Source organism: Hippocampus zosterae, chromosome 14 (genome assembly GCF_025434085.1).
Source record: "Hippocampus zosterae strain Florida chromosome 14, ASM2543408v3, whole genome shotgun sequence".
Classification (NCBI taxonomy): Eukaryota; Metazoa; Chordata; class Actinopteri; order Syngnathiformes; family Syngnathidae; genus Hippocampus; species Hippocampus zosterae.
Genome location: NC_067464.1, coordinates 7,147,466 through 7,164,349, shown reverse-complemented (window position 1 = coordinate 7,164,349; position 16,884 = coordinate 7,147,466). Strand labels below are relative to the sequence as shown.

At 44.3% G+C, this 16,884-nt stretch overlaps 3 protein-coding genes across 3 annotated transcripts in view; 2 read left to right on the top strand and 1 right to left on the bottom strand.

Moving 5' to 3' along the window:
• Nucleotides 1-2,852, top strand: part of LOC127614884 (KATNB1-like protein 1) — a 51,929-nt gene extending 49,077 nt beyond the window's left edge. Inside the window, exons 4-12 of the mRNA XM_052086329.1 lie at nucleotides 667-752; nucleotides 819-856; nucleotides 926-1,163; nucleotides 1,245-1,360; nucleotides 1,482-1,532; nucleotides 2,065-2,154; nucleotides 2,234-2,338; nucleotides 2,446-2,539; nucleotides 2,619-2,852. Coding sequence (XP_051942289.1) covers nucleotides 669-752; nucleotides 819-856; nucleotides 926-1,163; nucleotides 1,245-1,360; nucleotides 1,482-1,532; nucleotides 2,065-2,154; nucleotides 2,234-2,338; nucleotides 2,446-2,539; nucleotides 2,619-2,660 — 858 coding nt within the window. The 5' untranslated portion in view covers nucleotides 667-668 and the 3' untranslated portion in view covers nucleotides 2,661-2,852. The remainder of the gene's footprint in view (nucleotides 1-666; nucleotides 753-818; nucleotides 857-925; nucleotides 1,164-1,244; nucleotides 1,361-1,481; nucleotides 1,533-2,064; nucleotides 2,155-2,233; nucleotides 2,339-2,445; nucleotides 2,540-2,618) is intronic.
• A 139-nt stretch (nucleotides 2,853-2,991) lies between these two features.
• On the top strand, nucleotides 2,992-6,634 carry zgc:194887 (uncharacterized protein LOC571819 homolog). Its single transcript, XM_052086328.1, has 2 exons — nucleotides 2,992-3,413; nucleotides 4,134-6,634. The coding sequence occupies exons 1-2, from the start codon at nucleotides 3,239-3,241 to the stop codon at nucleotides 4,826-4,828; spliced, it is 870 nt and encodes a 289-aa protein (XP_051942288.1). The 5' UTR covers nucleotides 2,992-3,238; the 3' UTR covers nucleotides 4,829-6,634.
• Nucleotides 5,255-16,884, bottom strand: part of LOC127614864 (muscarinic acetylcholine receptor M5-like) — a 12,751-nt gene continuing 1,121 nt past the window's right edge. The window contains exons 1-2 of the mRNA XM_052086303.1: nucleotides 14,496-16,884; nucleotides 5,255-9,083 (exon numbers count right to left, since the gene is read on the bottom strand). The exon at nucleotides 14,496-16,884 is cut by the window's right edge and continues 1,121 nt beyond it. Coding sequence (XP_051942263.1) covers nucleotides 7,466-9,028 — 1,563 coding nt within the window. The 5' untranslated portion in view covers nucleotides 9,029-9,083; nucleotides 14,496-16,884 and the 3' untranslated portion in view covers nucleotides 5,255-7,465. The remainder of the gene's footprint in view (nucleotides 9,084-14,495) is intronic.

The following is a 16,884-nucleotide window of genomic DNA, read 5'->3' as shown; positions in this document are numbered from 1 at the left end:
TTTGGGCCTTGGAGAGCTTTTACACGTTGTCGCATATGAAAAATACACAATATCGAACTGAAATGCGATATTTTAAAATGTTCCATCTTTAAATTGGCATTCGGCACGTCTGACATTGTGGTGGCAGAAAATTGTCGAAATTTTACCCCTGCTGCAACTACGTCTAAGATTTGGCACAGGTAGTCAAACATGATATTCGTTAATTTGATGGAGGGGCGGGTAGACCGACTGAGCTGCGCGGACAGATCGTCCCACTGGCCACACCACAGCTATGTAGGGTGGGGATACACGGCGGGGATCCTCACAAGGGTCGCGGGGGGTGCCTGAGCCTATCCCAGCCATCTTCGGGCAGTAGGCGGGGGACACCCTGAATCGGTTGCCAGCCAATCGCAGGGCACACAGAGACAAACACCCATCCACGCTCACACTCACACCTAGGGACAACTTAGAGTGTTCGATCAGCCTGCCAGGCATGTTTTTGGAATGTGGGAGGAAACCGGAGTACCCGGAGAAAACCCACGCAGGCCCGGGGAGAACATGCAAACTCCACACAGGAAGGCCGGAGCCAGATCAAACCCACGACCTATGCATTGTGAGGTCGACGCGCCCACCAGGGTGCCCAACCTCAGTGTACACAGTTTACAGGCAGTTTTTCTGTTTCTCAAGGTATGATGGACTCCAATCTGGAAGACTTGGAAGACCAACATTGTGAAGCGACCCGGGGGATTGAGTCTGCTCGTGAGGATAACAAGGTAACTCTGCCTTTTTGTCCTCACTCAAGTCTTATGTGTCAAGTATTTATTTTTTTCCCGTTTCAGGCAGATGGTGCTAAAAAGGAGGAGTCCAACAAGAAGAGGTGTGGCCTTTATGATCACCACAAGTGCGCAATGTCACTTTGTTGACAGATTGTCATGTGTTCCGTCAGTCACTCTGGCAACAATCCGGGCAGAGTCAAGCGAGTTGTGTCTTACAAGAGGAAGACGCGTCATTTGGTGATGGCTCGAAAAAAGCCCCAAAGTTCAGGAAGGACGCATGACGCGGCAAAGAACGACAACAAGAGGCAGGAGATGTTTGACATGGACCCTCAGGTGTTGATGCCAAACGGCAACCACACGACGGGCAGGACTGATTTTCAACACGATGAGTACTCGAAACTTGCTGAGGTCAGAAATAAAAGTCCCCTTATGTCATTGTCGATTTTTCGGAATCATTGTAGCTTTGTCAGATTTTTTTTTTTTCCCCAGCTTACAAGGGACCACAGCACAATCACCCAAGTGCTGCTTGGAAGAAACCTGAGACTTAAAGTGGCTTTATCACTATGGAAAAGACATTTTGGAGAGTTGATAACATACTTCCAGAGGTACTGTACAGTGCTTCATTGATTTAGTAGACCACCTGTCATACAAGTGAGACAATCCATCATCATGAAGTGCTTTGACGCTTTCATTCGGTTTAATTCATTAATCATCTGTGCTCCACAGAATCCAAGACACCGGTGTCTTTGTTGACATGCTCCCTCTCATCAGCAGATGGTAAGCTCGCAACAGCGACAGTGTTACTGACTATGAGTGAAGTCAATGTGAGTCTTGTCCGGGGGTCGGCAACCTGCGGCTCCGGAGCCGCATGCGGCTCTTTAGCGCCGCTCTAGTGGCTCCTTGGAGCTTTTTCAAAAGTGTTTGAAAATGGAAAAAGATTCAGTGGAAAAGTGCGTCTCATGCCTCGTTCATGTTCGCGGCCGATATGGCTGTTGTTCTTTATGGCATGCGTGTGCGGTAACGGGTTGATCGAAAAGTAGATCTTAGGTCTGAAAAAGTTGGGCACCACTGCAGGGGGAAAAAAAACATTTAATCATGAAGGCTCATTGTGTATTTGTGGCCAACTTAGTCATTTTGATAGTTAGCTAATATAGACACATACAGCATGTGTTGCCTTCATTATAAGGCTTATCTAAGGCTTTTATTTTTCGCGGCTCCCGACATATTTCTAGTTCGTGTTTTTGGTCCAATATGGCTGTGTCAACATTTTGGGTTGCCGACCCCTGGTCTAGTTCAATGTTCTCCGCAGCTTGGATAACAACTCCTCCGACATCACCATCGGCTGTTGCGTGGACCTGTTCCCATTGGTGCACAAGGTCCTCATCAGTCCTTACGAAGGGTGAGTTTGAATCTCGTCGTGAGCTGCCGTCACACTCGACCGCGACTGCGTATAATTTGAGTCGTCTCGATCCGCTTAGATATGTCACCGTTGGTTTAACGTGGATCCATTCGGTTTTGAAACACTGGCGGGAACCTCTGAAAGCAAGCGGGTGCACTGGATCCACTGAGCCTTCTTTGGATCGGTAGGTATTTTCTCACTTATTTCGCTAAGCTAACGATCCAACAAACGTCAAGCAAAGCGCATTTCTTACCCCGTTTGCGTTCACAGTCCGATTCATCTGTGTTGCAGAAACTTCCCCGTCTTCAATCAGCAGTTGCTGGAGTTATGGCATCGAGAGCCGAAGCTGAAGTCTTTTCCCGGAGCTGCGGGAGACGTGGCAAAGGTCAAAGGTGCACGTATCACTGTGATGCTGTCTAAAAAGCAGAAATTTTCCCTGATCGTATATCATATTTTCCCAACAGGTCATTGATGTCTTCCTGTCTCAACTTACTTTCCATGAATGAAGAGCCAGAAAACAAAGTTTCCTCAAGTACAAATCCATCCCTTGAGGTTCTGAAAATGCGCAGCGGTCTCATATATTTCTAAACAGAAAGTGATTTACTATTCTGTCGTCCAGGCAAGACGAGAGAAGTTCCGTACGGCATGTTTGTTGACGCTTTGCTGTCTAACGGTGACCATTAAATGTGTTGATTACATTGTTGGTTCCAGGAAGGAGGTCTGATGATTTCTTTGATTTTTTATTTTTTTTTTTTTTAACCTTGAACGCATTTGCGCTGAGCGGGCAGTTATAAGGAGCTGAAGATTTAAAGGTTCCAGCCTGAGCTGGACTTCAGCCTTAGAAGCACTTGAGGGGGATTTGAGTTGGCGAGAAATACGAGCTGACTCATTTTACCACTCACATGTGGCTTTATCTGACTTGACACAGATAAGCGGAAGGGTTGTCGTCTGCCATTGTGAGGTGACGTTGAGGCCGAAGTCCGGCCGTGATGAAAAGGGACGGCCCATTGCTTTTTAATGTGTGCTTGATTGAAGCGGCACTGCGGGAGAAAAAAACTTTTTTTTTACTGTGGTGTCGCGCTCGATGCATCGAATACGTTTCAGCAGGAAGATGATGACGTTTGACGTTTGCTTCGTGCGGCTCACGCTTTTGCTCTTGCCGAGTCTATTTGGAGTCAACGCGGAGCATCTCCGAGCGGAGAACGTGCATCTCCTCCCCGCTGATCAGCATCATGTGGTCATGAACTACGGAATGAGAGGTATATTCCGTTTTGGTCGATCAAGTGTAAGCGTGGTGCTAAGTTATTGTAAAGATGTGAACGTCCTTTGATTGAACAGCAATTTTTTTCAAATGAATCCAAATATGCCGTGAAGGAAAGTCATTCTTTCCAAATCTGATCATAAGCATGTGTGTGCACTTTGTTTGACACAACGACAGTGATTACTTTTAAAGGCTTCATTAAATTGTCTTGATCATCGGTGGAATCTTCTAAAGTGCGATGTGTCAAATTCCACACTCGGGGCCGGAATGACTCATGATTTTCCTCTGACATCATTTGTGCATTTTGGTAAAAGCACTACAAACAAATTGCGGTAATCTTGTGGCAAATGTTCAAGGTTTTGCTGGGGGCCAAGAGACAACGTGCCGTTAGTGTATTCACCTGGTTACATCACTGCTGTATCAGCAGTTTTACAGAATGAAATAGAAATAGATTGGCTTATTAAACGATTATACGGAAATCTCTCAATTTATCGAGGTGATTCCCGACCACTATTCCGTGACACACGTGGCAAAAATATGCCATTTCACTGAACGGCTTTGAATTATAGACAGAAGAGAGACTATGATATATGGTTCATTTTAGTATTCAATATAAACTGAATAAAGCAAGTTAAGTCTATGTAACTTAAAAGAACCGTCATGATTAATGTTTTTTTTTTCCTCCCTTCAAATTTAACGGCTGTGCTTGTCCCCACAGTGCTACCGAGAGATTGTCATGAAATGCTCCTGAGCTCTTCGGGTCACGCCAGAGATGGTGTGTACCTGATCCGGCCGGGGGACTCCGCCATCGTGGTGTACTGCGCCATGCGGGAAGGAGGATGGACCATCGTGCAGCACATCACCGTGAACAGCAGCGTCAGCTTTGACCGAGCGTGGGCCGACTATAAGCATGGTTTTGGGTACGTCACTGGGGATCACTGGCTGGGGAATGAATATCTTCACCAGCTCAGCGCAGGCCCAGCACGCTACAAGCTGGGAGTAAAACTTGTGGATCGAGACGCCGTGACAAAAACGGGAGAGTACGACCCTTTCATGGTGGAGGACGAATCATCGGCGTACAGGCTGAGGCTGGGTTTGTTCCAGGGCACGGCCGGGGACGCCCTCATGCAGCACACCGAGCACTACCTGCACGATAATCAGAAATTCACCACCAAGGACAGAGACAACGATAACTACTTCCAGAACTGTGCCAAGTTGGAGTTTCAGGGGGTGGCCGGTGGAGGTTGGTGGTACGACGCCTGCGCTGGTGCTAATCTCAACCGCAGAAATGTCATCTATTGGCAAAAGGACTGCAACAAGGAGCGACTGTGCAAGTACGCGTGGATGATGGTGAAACCGTCAGAAACTGTTAAACCTGTTCGTTGCAGTGACTGTAAAAAGGATGAGCTATGAGGACATTTTTAGCACAGGATACAAGGTGGCGTTGAGCAACTATCAAGTCCATACGTAAATGTACAGGCACTTGGGTAGAAAAGACTGGTATTGATTCATCGCTTTACGAAGGTCAAAGTAAAACAATTACAGACTCGGAAATGTACAAATGAAAAAGTAAAAATGAATGCCTGTCAACTAGCTCTCACAAGATAACACGCTTGCCACCAATCATTCTTGTCGCTGACAACATCAGGGGGAAAAAAAGCTTCTCGTTATTCTGGCCACGGATGGGGAATAGCTTGCTTTTCCAAGTCACTTGCATCATCATTGTTCATGCTCCCTGGTTCACTTTCTGCTTTGTAGTTCAACCGCTGTTGACTTCACGTCTCTATTTACATTGCGTCGTCAACCGCAAGGGTTGAAAAAAGTCTATTTTGAAAAAAATGAGAAGTAGAAAGTACAGAAATCTAATTTCAAATATTGAAAGTAAAAATAAATACTCAAGCTAAGTCGGTTATGGGAACTAAAGTATAACAGCTTTGCATCAGACATCAAGTCCCCCAAAAATCTGCAGCACATGGATATTTATTTGAAAAAGGATGAACACGGTTTCTCAAATACAGAAGCATACCAGCAACAAATAAAACAATTCAAATTTTAAAAGCACCCAGCTTCGATTTCCTTGTACATAACATCACGAAACATTTGAAATGCACACATTTCACTTCCTGGTTTGAAAAAAAAAATATTTCCAAAAAGAGAAAAATATTGGCTTTGCGACAGTTTTTTTTTGTAAAATAACTATTTAGAAATCGCGATTTGATGATGATGATGACTTTATTTCAGAAAGGCATATGGAAGTGCTGTAGTTTAAATATCGTGAAGACGAAGCGCACTAAGGTTTCATGGTGCTCAGCAAAGCAGGACGCTGTCACACCTGCTCGTGATTGTAAACAACAGCACAATAATTAAAAGCTCGACTGACTTTCATCCCAACCGGGTTTCGCGCTGTACCCTTTCACACAGACGCTGTCCTGCCTCTGATATTTCCCTGATACTAACTACGAAACAGAAAAACAACTTACCCCCACCGGCCCCCTCCTTTTTTTTGTATCAGTGCAGCAGTTCAGACAGAACTGCGGCGGGAATAAGCTCCCCCTGGCGGCTAGTATGAAAAATACTTCTCTCGTCACGCTGACCTTTTAAAGACTTTTTACATTAGTTACAGTAACATATGTTTTTAATCTAGGATTATTTAATCGTGAGTTAAATTATGTGAACGCGGGAACATTAATTTGATGCTGTGTATAAAAAGAAAAAAAAAACGAAGTCCCTTCTTGTAGCCACAATTACAGCTATAATGTACCAGTTGTAGGCGAGGCCTGCAGCCATTTCACATTTTGAAAACTTACCCTAACTTAAAAGTCAGCAAGAAAATTTACTATCGGCTGAACGCGAATGTTTTCGAATGTTGTAATGTGGATGTCTGTGAGGTGGCGATTAGCAGCCTTCAGGTGGAAAATGCAAATGTTGACATTAAAATAATGATTGGCAAATGCCACTGTGATCAGGGGGTGATTGAAGTGAATTTGCAGTCCTTTGGCATTGGAAGCGTGACCAGCCTATTAATGTGGCAAAACATGTTCCCGTAATATTTACTGTCGCAAATTTCAAATGGTTCATATGAGTAATCAGGACTGAAAGCTTTGCGTTCCAAAATATGCATCTCGAATAGAAACATGGCCCAGTGTGAAATGTGTGTCAATTGTTACATTTTCTGCATGCAGGTATCAGCATTTGTTTTAAAGCTAGAGACAAATATTTTTTTTAAAAACTTATGATTTGAACACACTGTACACAGTATAGAACAGTGACCCAAGCTTTTTTGGTGTCACAGACTGATATCATGAAAAGCACTGCTTTCACAGATAGCAAATAATCAAAACTAATAATATTACTTCACATAAGGTAAATGTCGTTAAAAAAAAACGATTGAATTATTGGTCGCCCTGTGCTTGTTTTTTTTTTTTAAATGAGCTGGTCCCATCTTTGGGTAGTGAGGGAAAATGAGACATATTGTTTTGATCAATTTGGGGATTACTGTATTGATCTTTTTATGATGAGTTTTTGGTTGGGCTGAGAATGATCAGAAAACAGGCAAAAAAAGTTTTCAGTCCGAGATGATGTTCACGGATGTCTTGTTGATCATCAAATCACAATGCATTCGCATTTGAAATCAAAGGGGTTTGACTTTCTAAAATGATATTGAAAACGTTTTGGAAAACATTTTCACCTTTCCGTTTTGTGTGTAGTTAGCATGCTGACAACAACATTTTGTGTGTGTGTGTGTGTGTGTGTGTTCACCGTTGCCATTGGACAGTAGCTTATATCCGGCTGCTTTTTCTGCCATTATCTCAGCCAGAGTTGGACAGTTTTGGTTATTTCGTTCTTTGGCCTATTATAAGCTTGCTTGAATACAACCTGTGGAACCACAAACACGTTTGGCTGCAGTTTTTCTGAATGAACCGCATATCTTTTTCCTTCTGACCTATACGGGTACACTTTACGCATTTGAGACTGTCCCGCCGCAACTTGCTATAATTGGGGGCGGCCAAGTGTCATAGAAGATCAACTTCAATAGCGTGGAAAAAGAGTTCAAGTAAGTTTGGAGGCCGGCGTTGGGTTTTGTCCGTACCAGCAGAGTTTTTCCTCAATGCGCTTCTTCTTCCATTGGCAGAGTAGAAGCATGCGGAAGGTCTTTTGAAAAGTCTTGTTGCAGAGGGCGTAGCACATGGGGTTGACGGTGCTGTTGACGTAGCACAGCCAGTAGCCGAGGTGCCACAGGGAGACGGGGATGCAGTCCGAGCAGAAGGTGGAAATGAGCACCATGATGTTATACGGCGTCCACGTTAGGATGAAGGCCAGGAGGATGGCGCTGAGGGTCTGAGCCGCCTTCCTCTCTTTGATCAGCACCATCCGCTTCCTCTTTGTTATCTGGTTCTTCAGCGTGACATCCTTGGACGGAGAAGAGGCGGCGGGAGGGCTAACCGACTCTGCCGAGGAGAAGGCGGTTTTGGTGTCGCCGTTTTCGCTCTGGTGCGGAGCCAGGGTGTCTCCGGCCGCCGGCTTGAACTTGTACGACGCGCGCTTGCTACTCCTCCGGGAGTTGTTTTTGGGTGGCGTTTGGAAGAAGCTGTCTTCGTCGTAACTGCTGAGCTGTTCGCTCTCGCTCCCCGCTGCGCTCTTGCTGCCCTCGCAAACTTGCTTCCCGAAGGGGAGCTGCAAGGCCCCGGGGGACGCGGCGGACCTGTCTTCGTCTTCTGAGGACGCGTAGCTGTTGTAGGTGGTCGGGTGACCCGCTTTGGAACACTCCACGTTGGTGGAGGCGATGGATTTGGCAACGTGGCTCCTGCATGAGGATGACCATGAGGCTGTCGCGCGGTCTCGTGACGGCGACTTCAGTTTACAGCGAAAACACGACCGGATAATCCGAGGCTGGGTGACGTCGGGTTGTGCGGCCTGGTTCATTCCCTGAAGCTCCGCTAAATCCTTGGTCCTTCTTTCTGTCTCTTTGTAGATCCGGCAGTAGAGCATGGTCATGACTGACACGGGGATATAAAACGCCGCAATCGCTGTTCCAAACGTTATAATGGGTTCTGAGAAAAACTGAATCTGGCATTGTCTTTCAGGGACGGTTCTTTTGCCCACAAAGTATTGCCAGCACAGGATAGGCGGTGCCCACAAAACAAGAGACACCAGCCAGGCCAAACCGATCATGACGCCTGCCCGCTTGGGAGTCCGTTTGGCTCTGTAGGTGAGAGGCCTGGTGATCGAGAAGTATCTGTCGAAACTGATCGCCAGCAGGTTCATGACCGAGGCGTTACTGGCCACATAGTCCACCGCCAACCACAGGTCACAGGACAGGTTCCCCAAGGCCCAGTAACCCATCAGGATGTAGGAGGTGTACAGGTTCATGGAGAAGACGCCGATGATGAGGTCCGCCGCCGCCAGACTCAGCAGGTAGTAATTGTTCACCGTCTTTAGTTGGCTGTTGACTTTAAAGGAGAGCATCACCAGGATGTTCCCCACGATGGTGATGAGGCTGACGATGGCTGACACGGTCGCTATGGTGACCACCTCCCAGAGACTGTGCGTGACCAGTTGGATGCCCATTGTACTGCCGTTTCCTGTGGCATTCTGGGCATGCTCCTCTTCCATAGTTGTGGGCTTAGTTGGACCCCGCCATGAAGAAACACTTGGAATTTGACATTTGCTGAAAAGGGGGGAAAAATTTTTTTTTTAGAATAAGGTAAATGCATGACATCCACTCATTTCGAATTCCTCCGCATATCCAATCGATCTCTCCCCGCGACCTTCAGAATCAGAAGCACACGGTCTGCCACTGCTTTATCCTTTTGTCTTCTAATGTCTTTGAAAGCGGGGATAAAAACAAAAATTGGAGAAGCTACAATGCAAGCAACTCCGCAAAACATTTATCATCGCCAAGCCGCATAACCGTTTTCCACCAGCAGATGGCGTCCCCGAGCTTTCATGTTTGCAGCCTCGCCGTGGCTCCGCTGACACACGCGTTTATCAAGGTTGAGGGAACTTCACGTGTAGCGCTTGAAATTTATGTGCTGTGCTTCTCATGACCGACAAAAAAAGCAACATTTCCTACTCATGGGCTGATTAAATTTGCATATGTGAATCTACAGAAAACTCAATCTCTTCCCCTCACGGGCGTAAGATTATTATGACTCGCTGTGTGTTGGTGTTCCCATCGAGGGTAACCTTTAACTTTCACCTTAAGGCTCTCGCATATCTTGCTTCAATTACCCCCCCCCCGCCCCCCCAAAAAAACAAACAAACTTTTTTTTAAGTCATGCGTGCTGCTTTGCATTTAATACAATAACAGCTCACCATTTCTAGCGTTACCTACCAGGTTGTCAAATGTGTATTTTCCATCACAAAATAAACCTCAAAAGTGAAAGCAATATCACATTATTATTTATTAGTTTCTTCGTTACGAAACACTGAACACTATTTGGTACATGTGTCCCAATGCAATGTTTTTTTTTTTAACCAACAATATCCCTCCTTGACAAATGACTTCCTCATGCATCAGTATTGACTTGACAGCTCCAGCAGCAGCCTGAGGCTCACACAAATAACATTCCCGTCTCCAGAGGGGGGTCCTCCACCAGGAATTGGATTGGACCCCACCGTATTGTACAACATTTCACATCACATCACTCCAATCTCTGATCAGTAGACTGAGCCCGAACAGTAACTTCTTGCTTCGCTGTTCAGGAGAAGGCAACATTGTTGAAATAACTCTTGAAGAAGAAGAAAGGTGCAAGTTGAGGGTTTTTTTTAAATTTATGAATGGATGGATGTAAGTTAAGAAACGGCAAAAGGAGAGATGGACTCCGTCTGAACGCAATTTTAGTTCCAAAACGTTTGCTCCGATCGAAAACACACCTTCTCGGCAACTGAATCACTTCCTGCTTTTCTTTTCTTCAACCAATCAGAAGGTACCAACATAAAAACACATTTAAGCAATTATTAAACGACAAAATGTAATTGAGGTCATCTTAACATGAAATAAATTGATGCTCAAACATAAAATGATAATAATTAATAGTATAACATAAGCTTACAAAGGTAATAAACCAAGATATGCCAGCCATTTGCTTCGCATAGCATGACGATTTATAAAATAAGTTGAGAAAATTGCTAATTTTTTTTGTTTGCGCTGTACTGTATGTTGCACCGACACGTGAATATGAAGTCTGGCTGTTGGAGCGAGTTTGTTTTAGGATGACAACATCACACCAGGGATGTCACTCCCCGCCCTCCATTAGCCTGCTGGAATAATACATTTAAAAAAATTATGTGCTCATAAGAAGCACACTGGAACGCACAATCATTTCACTGCACGGCTTTCTAATTTTACGTAACAGCATTCACACTGTGCATAATGCCACACACTGGTGCAACAGGAAAAAGTTAGGAAGCATTAAAAATCCAATCTGTCGCAATTGCTCTTGAGGGAATATAATTAGCTGTAGCAAAATTTTTTTTTGTTGTTGCTGTTGCAAGAATTGGTTGTTTTGAATTTGAATTGAATTTGACTTTTTATTTTGTGTGGGTTTCATGCATCTGATGTAATTTGCAGAACGGATTTGCTACTGAACTCTGTGAAATGCAAAGATCGGAGTTGAAGTGGGGTTGGCATGAAAGTGGGGTGATGTGGGCGTGACGCGATCGGGCGCACGCTGCTCGTGCCAGTACAGATGAGTGCCAGGTCACCATTCATGCCGCCGTCTGTAATTACGGCATCATTTGCCAAATAGGGTGCCAACTATCCACTCATACAATTCATCTTAATTCGTTTGATTTGATTGAAAGAGGCGTTAGTTCCTGCTGCAGAAAAGCAGCTGCCGATACGTTTCAGGACTCAGTTTGTCATCATGCTGCCTTCCTTCGACTTGTGAATTGAAGTTTTACAGCACAGCCGCGTGTGATGATAATGATGCACTTCCTCCCTGCATATTCCAATTTGCCATATCTCATTCTCTGTCTAGTCATTGGAGGAATATGATCACACGCTGCAGAGACCCGATTCGTGTCTGCGGGCGATATACGGAGCGGAGGACCGTGAGGGATATATCACGCAAGAAGGATTTTCCTCTTGTCAGATAAATAGACTGCAGGTTAAACTCAGGAATGGCTAGACGGTCAATTTAGAAAGACTTTTGAGGGCACTATAGATCGCCCAAGCCCATCAATTCACAGTTGGCTGCTCGCAAACTCACTTACTTGCTGGTTTTGTTTGGGAACCTATTCTGCTGAAAAACGCCGTAAGATGTCACAGATGGCACCTGCATTTCTTTATATGAAGAAGAACTCATGTCAAAAATGTCTTTGCAATAATATGAATAAGAATGCAGATTTTTTTTAATAGCAATCTGCCATCGAAAATGTTGTTCAAGTGCCTTCTATCGAATATTTTAGTTGTTAAGTATTCCATCCATCCATCCATCCATCCGTTACCCAAACAGTTTTATCCTTACGAGATTTGCGGGTGTGATGGAGCCAATCACAGCTGACTTCGGGTATTAGGCGGGGGACACCCTGAACCGGTTCGCAGCCAATCGCAGGGCACACATAGACAAACACTCATCCGCGCTCACACTCTCACTCACACTTCGGGACAATTTAGAGTGTTCCGTTCACCTGCCATGCATGTTTTTTGAAGTTTGGGAGTGAACCGAAATACCCGGAGAAAACCCACCCAGACACGGGACAACTTGTAAACTCCACACAGGAAGGCCAGGGCCCCGGAAGTGAACCCATGACCTCGGCACTGTGAGGCTGGATGTGCCACTCAGCTACCTTTAGTAGTCTATTAAAAATTCTATTTAAAAAAAAATCAATAACATAAAACGGATTTTCCTTTGCTGAAGAAAATTAGAAATACAGAAGACAAAATAAAACATTTGCCTAGATAATGATGGACTAATTGGTTTTCTTCACTGTATTTTCTTGTCGAGAAACAGTGTGAGATTTTGGGCTGTGGGGCGCAATGTCGGAACCACTTGCCTTACACCCACTCTGTATTCTAAACAGTTCCCCTCTACTCTAATTGTCTGATCTTCATATAAGTGGAAAAATCAGATTATGAATCCACGCCACACAACGAACTTGATTCATCCTCATGACATCCCGACAGCATCAATATTGCACTCGGGCCATCTGAATGAATAATTCTTAAGTTTCCTTCAAAGTCAAGTTGAAGTGAATTCTACATCTTCTATGGTCATCCCATTGCTCCTCTCCTGCAGCTGAGATGCCATGTTTAATAACCTTCTCTCCACTTGGGCTACAGCACAACAAACCTGAGCGCCGATCGCGTATGTTTGGCATTTGTGCAAAGGGGAGGTCGGAAGATGAGAGACCGAAAAGAAGCGATTAAAAAGGGGGCGAGTTGAATGTGCGTGTGTGTGTGTGTGTGTGTGTGTGTGTGTGTGTGTGTGTGTGTGTGTGTGTGTGTGTGTGTGCGCGTGCATGCGTGTCTGACACACAAAGAAGCCCAGAGGTATCTGGCACATTGGTTATTGCATCTTGCAGCCAACCTACTGACCCATAGTGAGCACTTGTGCCCACAGTAGTATGCGACAATGTAGAAGAGCACCTGAGAAACGCATTCTGTGCACCGGAGGAGAAGCGAAGATGTTTCGACGTCATAGCCTATTTGCGTGCCGCAATGTGAAATAACATGTGCTGTATGTCCTCCAGTTGCTTGGTGGAATTTAATGACTCAAATGCAGAGAATATAAGGCGAATGAGGCATTTATTTGCCATATGCTTGTTTCACTGTGGAGGCTTTACTTTACTTTACGTACACAGTGGAAACTAACCTGTTGGGTTTTGTGTGTGTGTGTGTGTGTGTGTGTGTGTCCTGCAAGAGAATGAATGAAAATACCAATAAGCCCTGCCCTGCCCCAAAATGTGTTAATGTTTTGAGTAATGAGTAATGAGTAATGACATAATGAATTTAAATAGCCATGGTGTAATCTTGGGTTTGTTTGTGTGTTCTCAAACTGCTTCAAACAACAAAGCGTGTGACGGAAAAGTGGTTAGGACTGCACGACTGTCCGTGTTTTATGTTATGTGTTGTGTTTATTATTTTACTTTATGTTAACTGTTTTGTAAAGCGCTTTGTTACAGCTGCCGCTGTTGTGAAAGCGCTATATAAATCAGCATGTATTGTATTGTATTGTATTGTGTATAGTTCAACCCCATTGCTCGGTGTGCGGCGGGTTAGTCGGCTTTAATCTCTGCATCCAACAACACTGCAGCTCTGCTTATCTTTTTCGCCTTTGATTTTGTTGCACGGCGTCTCCATTCAATCTTGTCATCACGTAAAAAATAAAAAAATAAAAATAATAATGAAATAAATAAATGGGAGCGCTTTGCCCATGTAGCTGCCAAGTCATGCACTTGAAATGCACAAGGACATGGCATTAGCATCCACTTCAAGGAATATTTAACAATGTACTATTTAGTTCATGCGATGGAAGATTTTATTAATGTACCGTCACAGAAACGACAGTGTCCTCTGACTCACTTTCTAAATATGAATCTGTCTGTGTGTCTCTACCGGCCGCGTTTGTGCCTCCGGCTCTTCTGTTCCTGCCTCACAACATGCATATATGAATAACCTCATTACATTCATCAGTTTTTTATTAAATAGCAGATGTCAAGTATATTGAAGTTATTGCATTCTTTGTGTTATTCTCTGCCCTGTCGGAGAAGCATTTACTTCATTCAGTTCAATAAAATACATTAAATAGGGTGCAAAGAGCCCCTGCAGGGATAAACACCTTTTAGATGGTCAAAAATGTATAGAAGATACAAGCAGGTGTTTCAAAGGAAATGGTATACACACACACACACACACACCCTACCCTTTCCGTCAGTGTTCAATGAGGTAAAAGTGCACATTAATAATCCATGCTGCCAAGACTCTTCAGGCATGCACTTGCGCTGCTATTTCCTGACAAATCCAGGTCAAAGCCTTTGCGCAGTCATCAAAGAATTGCATTATTAATCGCTTCAGAGTTGCCCAAGACGATGACACACAAAGAGATCAAACCAAAATAAATAAATAAATACTCACCAAGGCGGAGTGAAAGAGTTTCGCGTTAATCCCTTTTTGTTTTTGCCCAAGAAGTCTTCTAGGTGCGGGGGTCAAGTGCGTCGCCGAGGTTCATAACACAGTCGGGAGAGGTTGAGGAAATCCTGCTGACTTGGGAGGCAAAATGTGGAGAAACGGGAGGGAAAAAAAGGGAGGAGGCGAGGATCGCGGCTGCTCCACACCGTCACGATCCTGCCGACCGCAAGAAGACGACGTATTCTTAAGTTGTCTTCAGCGTGGAGTCAAAGGAGAACTTTTGCTTGATGGAGTTGCTGCTTTTTTCACATCGTCTTCCTCCTCCTCCTCCTCTTCTTTTACAGTTACTACTGGTGCTGCAGATGATGATGATGATGATGATGATGCGGTTGCATGTGGCTGAGGGACAAGAGAGGGAGCGACTGGTTCATCATGTTTCGGGACAGTGAGCATGCAGACCCCCCCTGAATCACAGAGCGTGAGAGTTGAAGGAGGTGGAGGATGGAGGAGGGTGTGAGTGTGTGGGGGATTAAACAGCGGTCCCCACCAAGCCGGTTTCGCATCAAGCTGCGTTTTGACTGACCGTCCAGTCGGAAACAAAATTAAAATTCAGGATTGCACATGTGAATATGCAGATTTTTTCCCCCGCTATCCCACTAGCGGAATATCTGAGGATTTTGATCAAATCGGTTTACTGTTACCCAAATTTGGGTTGATTATGTTGATCCACCAGATTGGGTTGAATATTGGATTTGGGTAGGCTGGAAAGATGAACCTGGGTGAAGTGAAAGTCAATTAAATCATCTTTTCAAACTCATGCAACTCCCCCATAACAACCCAGGCTAAACTTACCTACACCCCAACCGCCGAAGAGTTTCTCTTCACCGAGATATATCACTTCAACATGTTTCCGCGGACCAATTACTGTGCTACTTTCCTATTTTGGTGAGACTTTGGCACCATCTTGTGGTATCATGAGGCATTTCAAAAAGTGCACAAAAATGTGATTCCAGCAAATAGCTGAAGAGTGGTTCCATTGGAAAAAAATGTCAAGAGGTTAATTGATGTTTGTTTTAAGAAAACTGTTGACTATATTGAAAAAAAAAATACGAAAACAGGATATGCTTCATATTTTGGAACACACTGACTGGATACATACAGTTTCATAAATGGATTATTGACAGCAGATGGAGATATGACCACATGATGTACCACAGCATGCAGGCAAAAATATTCACTCGACTGAAATCAAAGAACTGATACTTACCTGTGGTAAAAAATAAAATAAAACAATTTTAAAATAGACCATGAAGTAGAGATTCAACACCTGGATTAAGGTAAAAAATTACAGACTCTGAAATGTACGAATGTGGGTAACAAGTAGAAAATGTATTTTAGCTGAGAACTACCTACCTACTTTGAAACTTCCCACGACCGTGTTTCTTTCAGTGCCAGCGATTGAAAAGACAGGAGACGTCAGAGGAGACCTGGTTATCTCCCGTGTGGTGTTTGAACATGATGGAGGCCAAGGCGGCGTGGTGACGTGTGGACCGTAAAACACCAGCATTGCTTTTGTCCTCACAAGGGGGGGAGCACTGACATGGCCGTGGCAGATAAGAACTGACAGATGTTTCGTCTGTGTGTAAGTGTGTATGTGTGTATGTGTGTGTGCGTGTGTGTGAGTGAGTGAGCGTGCGTGTGCTTAACAGGGAATTAATTATTTCAGACGCACTGGGCGGTGGTGATGCTCGATGTATGTTTTAATCTGGATGATGGGTGCTGAATTGTCCGATATGAACTAGCCCCCCTGCCGCCAATGTCAAGTAGTTATATTGTTGAACTTGAAGGGTATTCCTTAATCCAGTGCGTGGCGTCGGAAATATCACTATTCTATTTAAATGGTCCAGAATAATCAAATATGTACTGTATAATAATAAGAGTTTTGTGTTTGATTAAATCTATGTAATCCATTGGTGAGTACATTGGGACGAAATCATTATTTCAGTATCCATATTTTTGGTGACATTTTTCCTCAAGTGGTGTGCTGTAACCTTTTTCTGATGTAAAATATGTGCCTCAGCTCGGTAATAGTTGGGCGTGTTGGTATGTCACATTTACAAGGCCACGGGATTACCAGATTTGCGATCATAAAACTACTATCTCGCAGATGAATAACCTCATTCCATCTAATTTGAGGCTATTGTGAAGTTGGGTCAAATCGTTGTTTTGCACAAGCCAAAAGATTGAGTTGTTTTGTGCGTTCTTTTTGGGTTCAATGTGTCACCCAAAATTTTGTCTTGGTCCCTTTTTGACACATATTGGGTTATTTTTGACATAACTGTTTAGCTATTGGCGGCCCGTGGTTAGCACGTTGACCTCACAGTGCCGAGGCACC

Excerpts from the sequence above, each read along its gene's own strand:
- zgc:194887 (XM_052086328.1), top strand. The coding sequence starts at position 3,239 with ATGCATCGAATACGTTTCAGCAGGAAGATGATGACGTTTGACGTTTGC. Across the intron at positions 3,414-4,133 it reads CATGAACTACGGAATGAGAG|TGCTACCGAGAGATTGTCAT; the intron begins GTATATTCCGTT and ends TTGTCCCCACAG.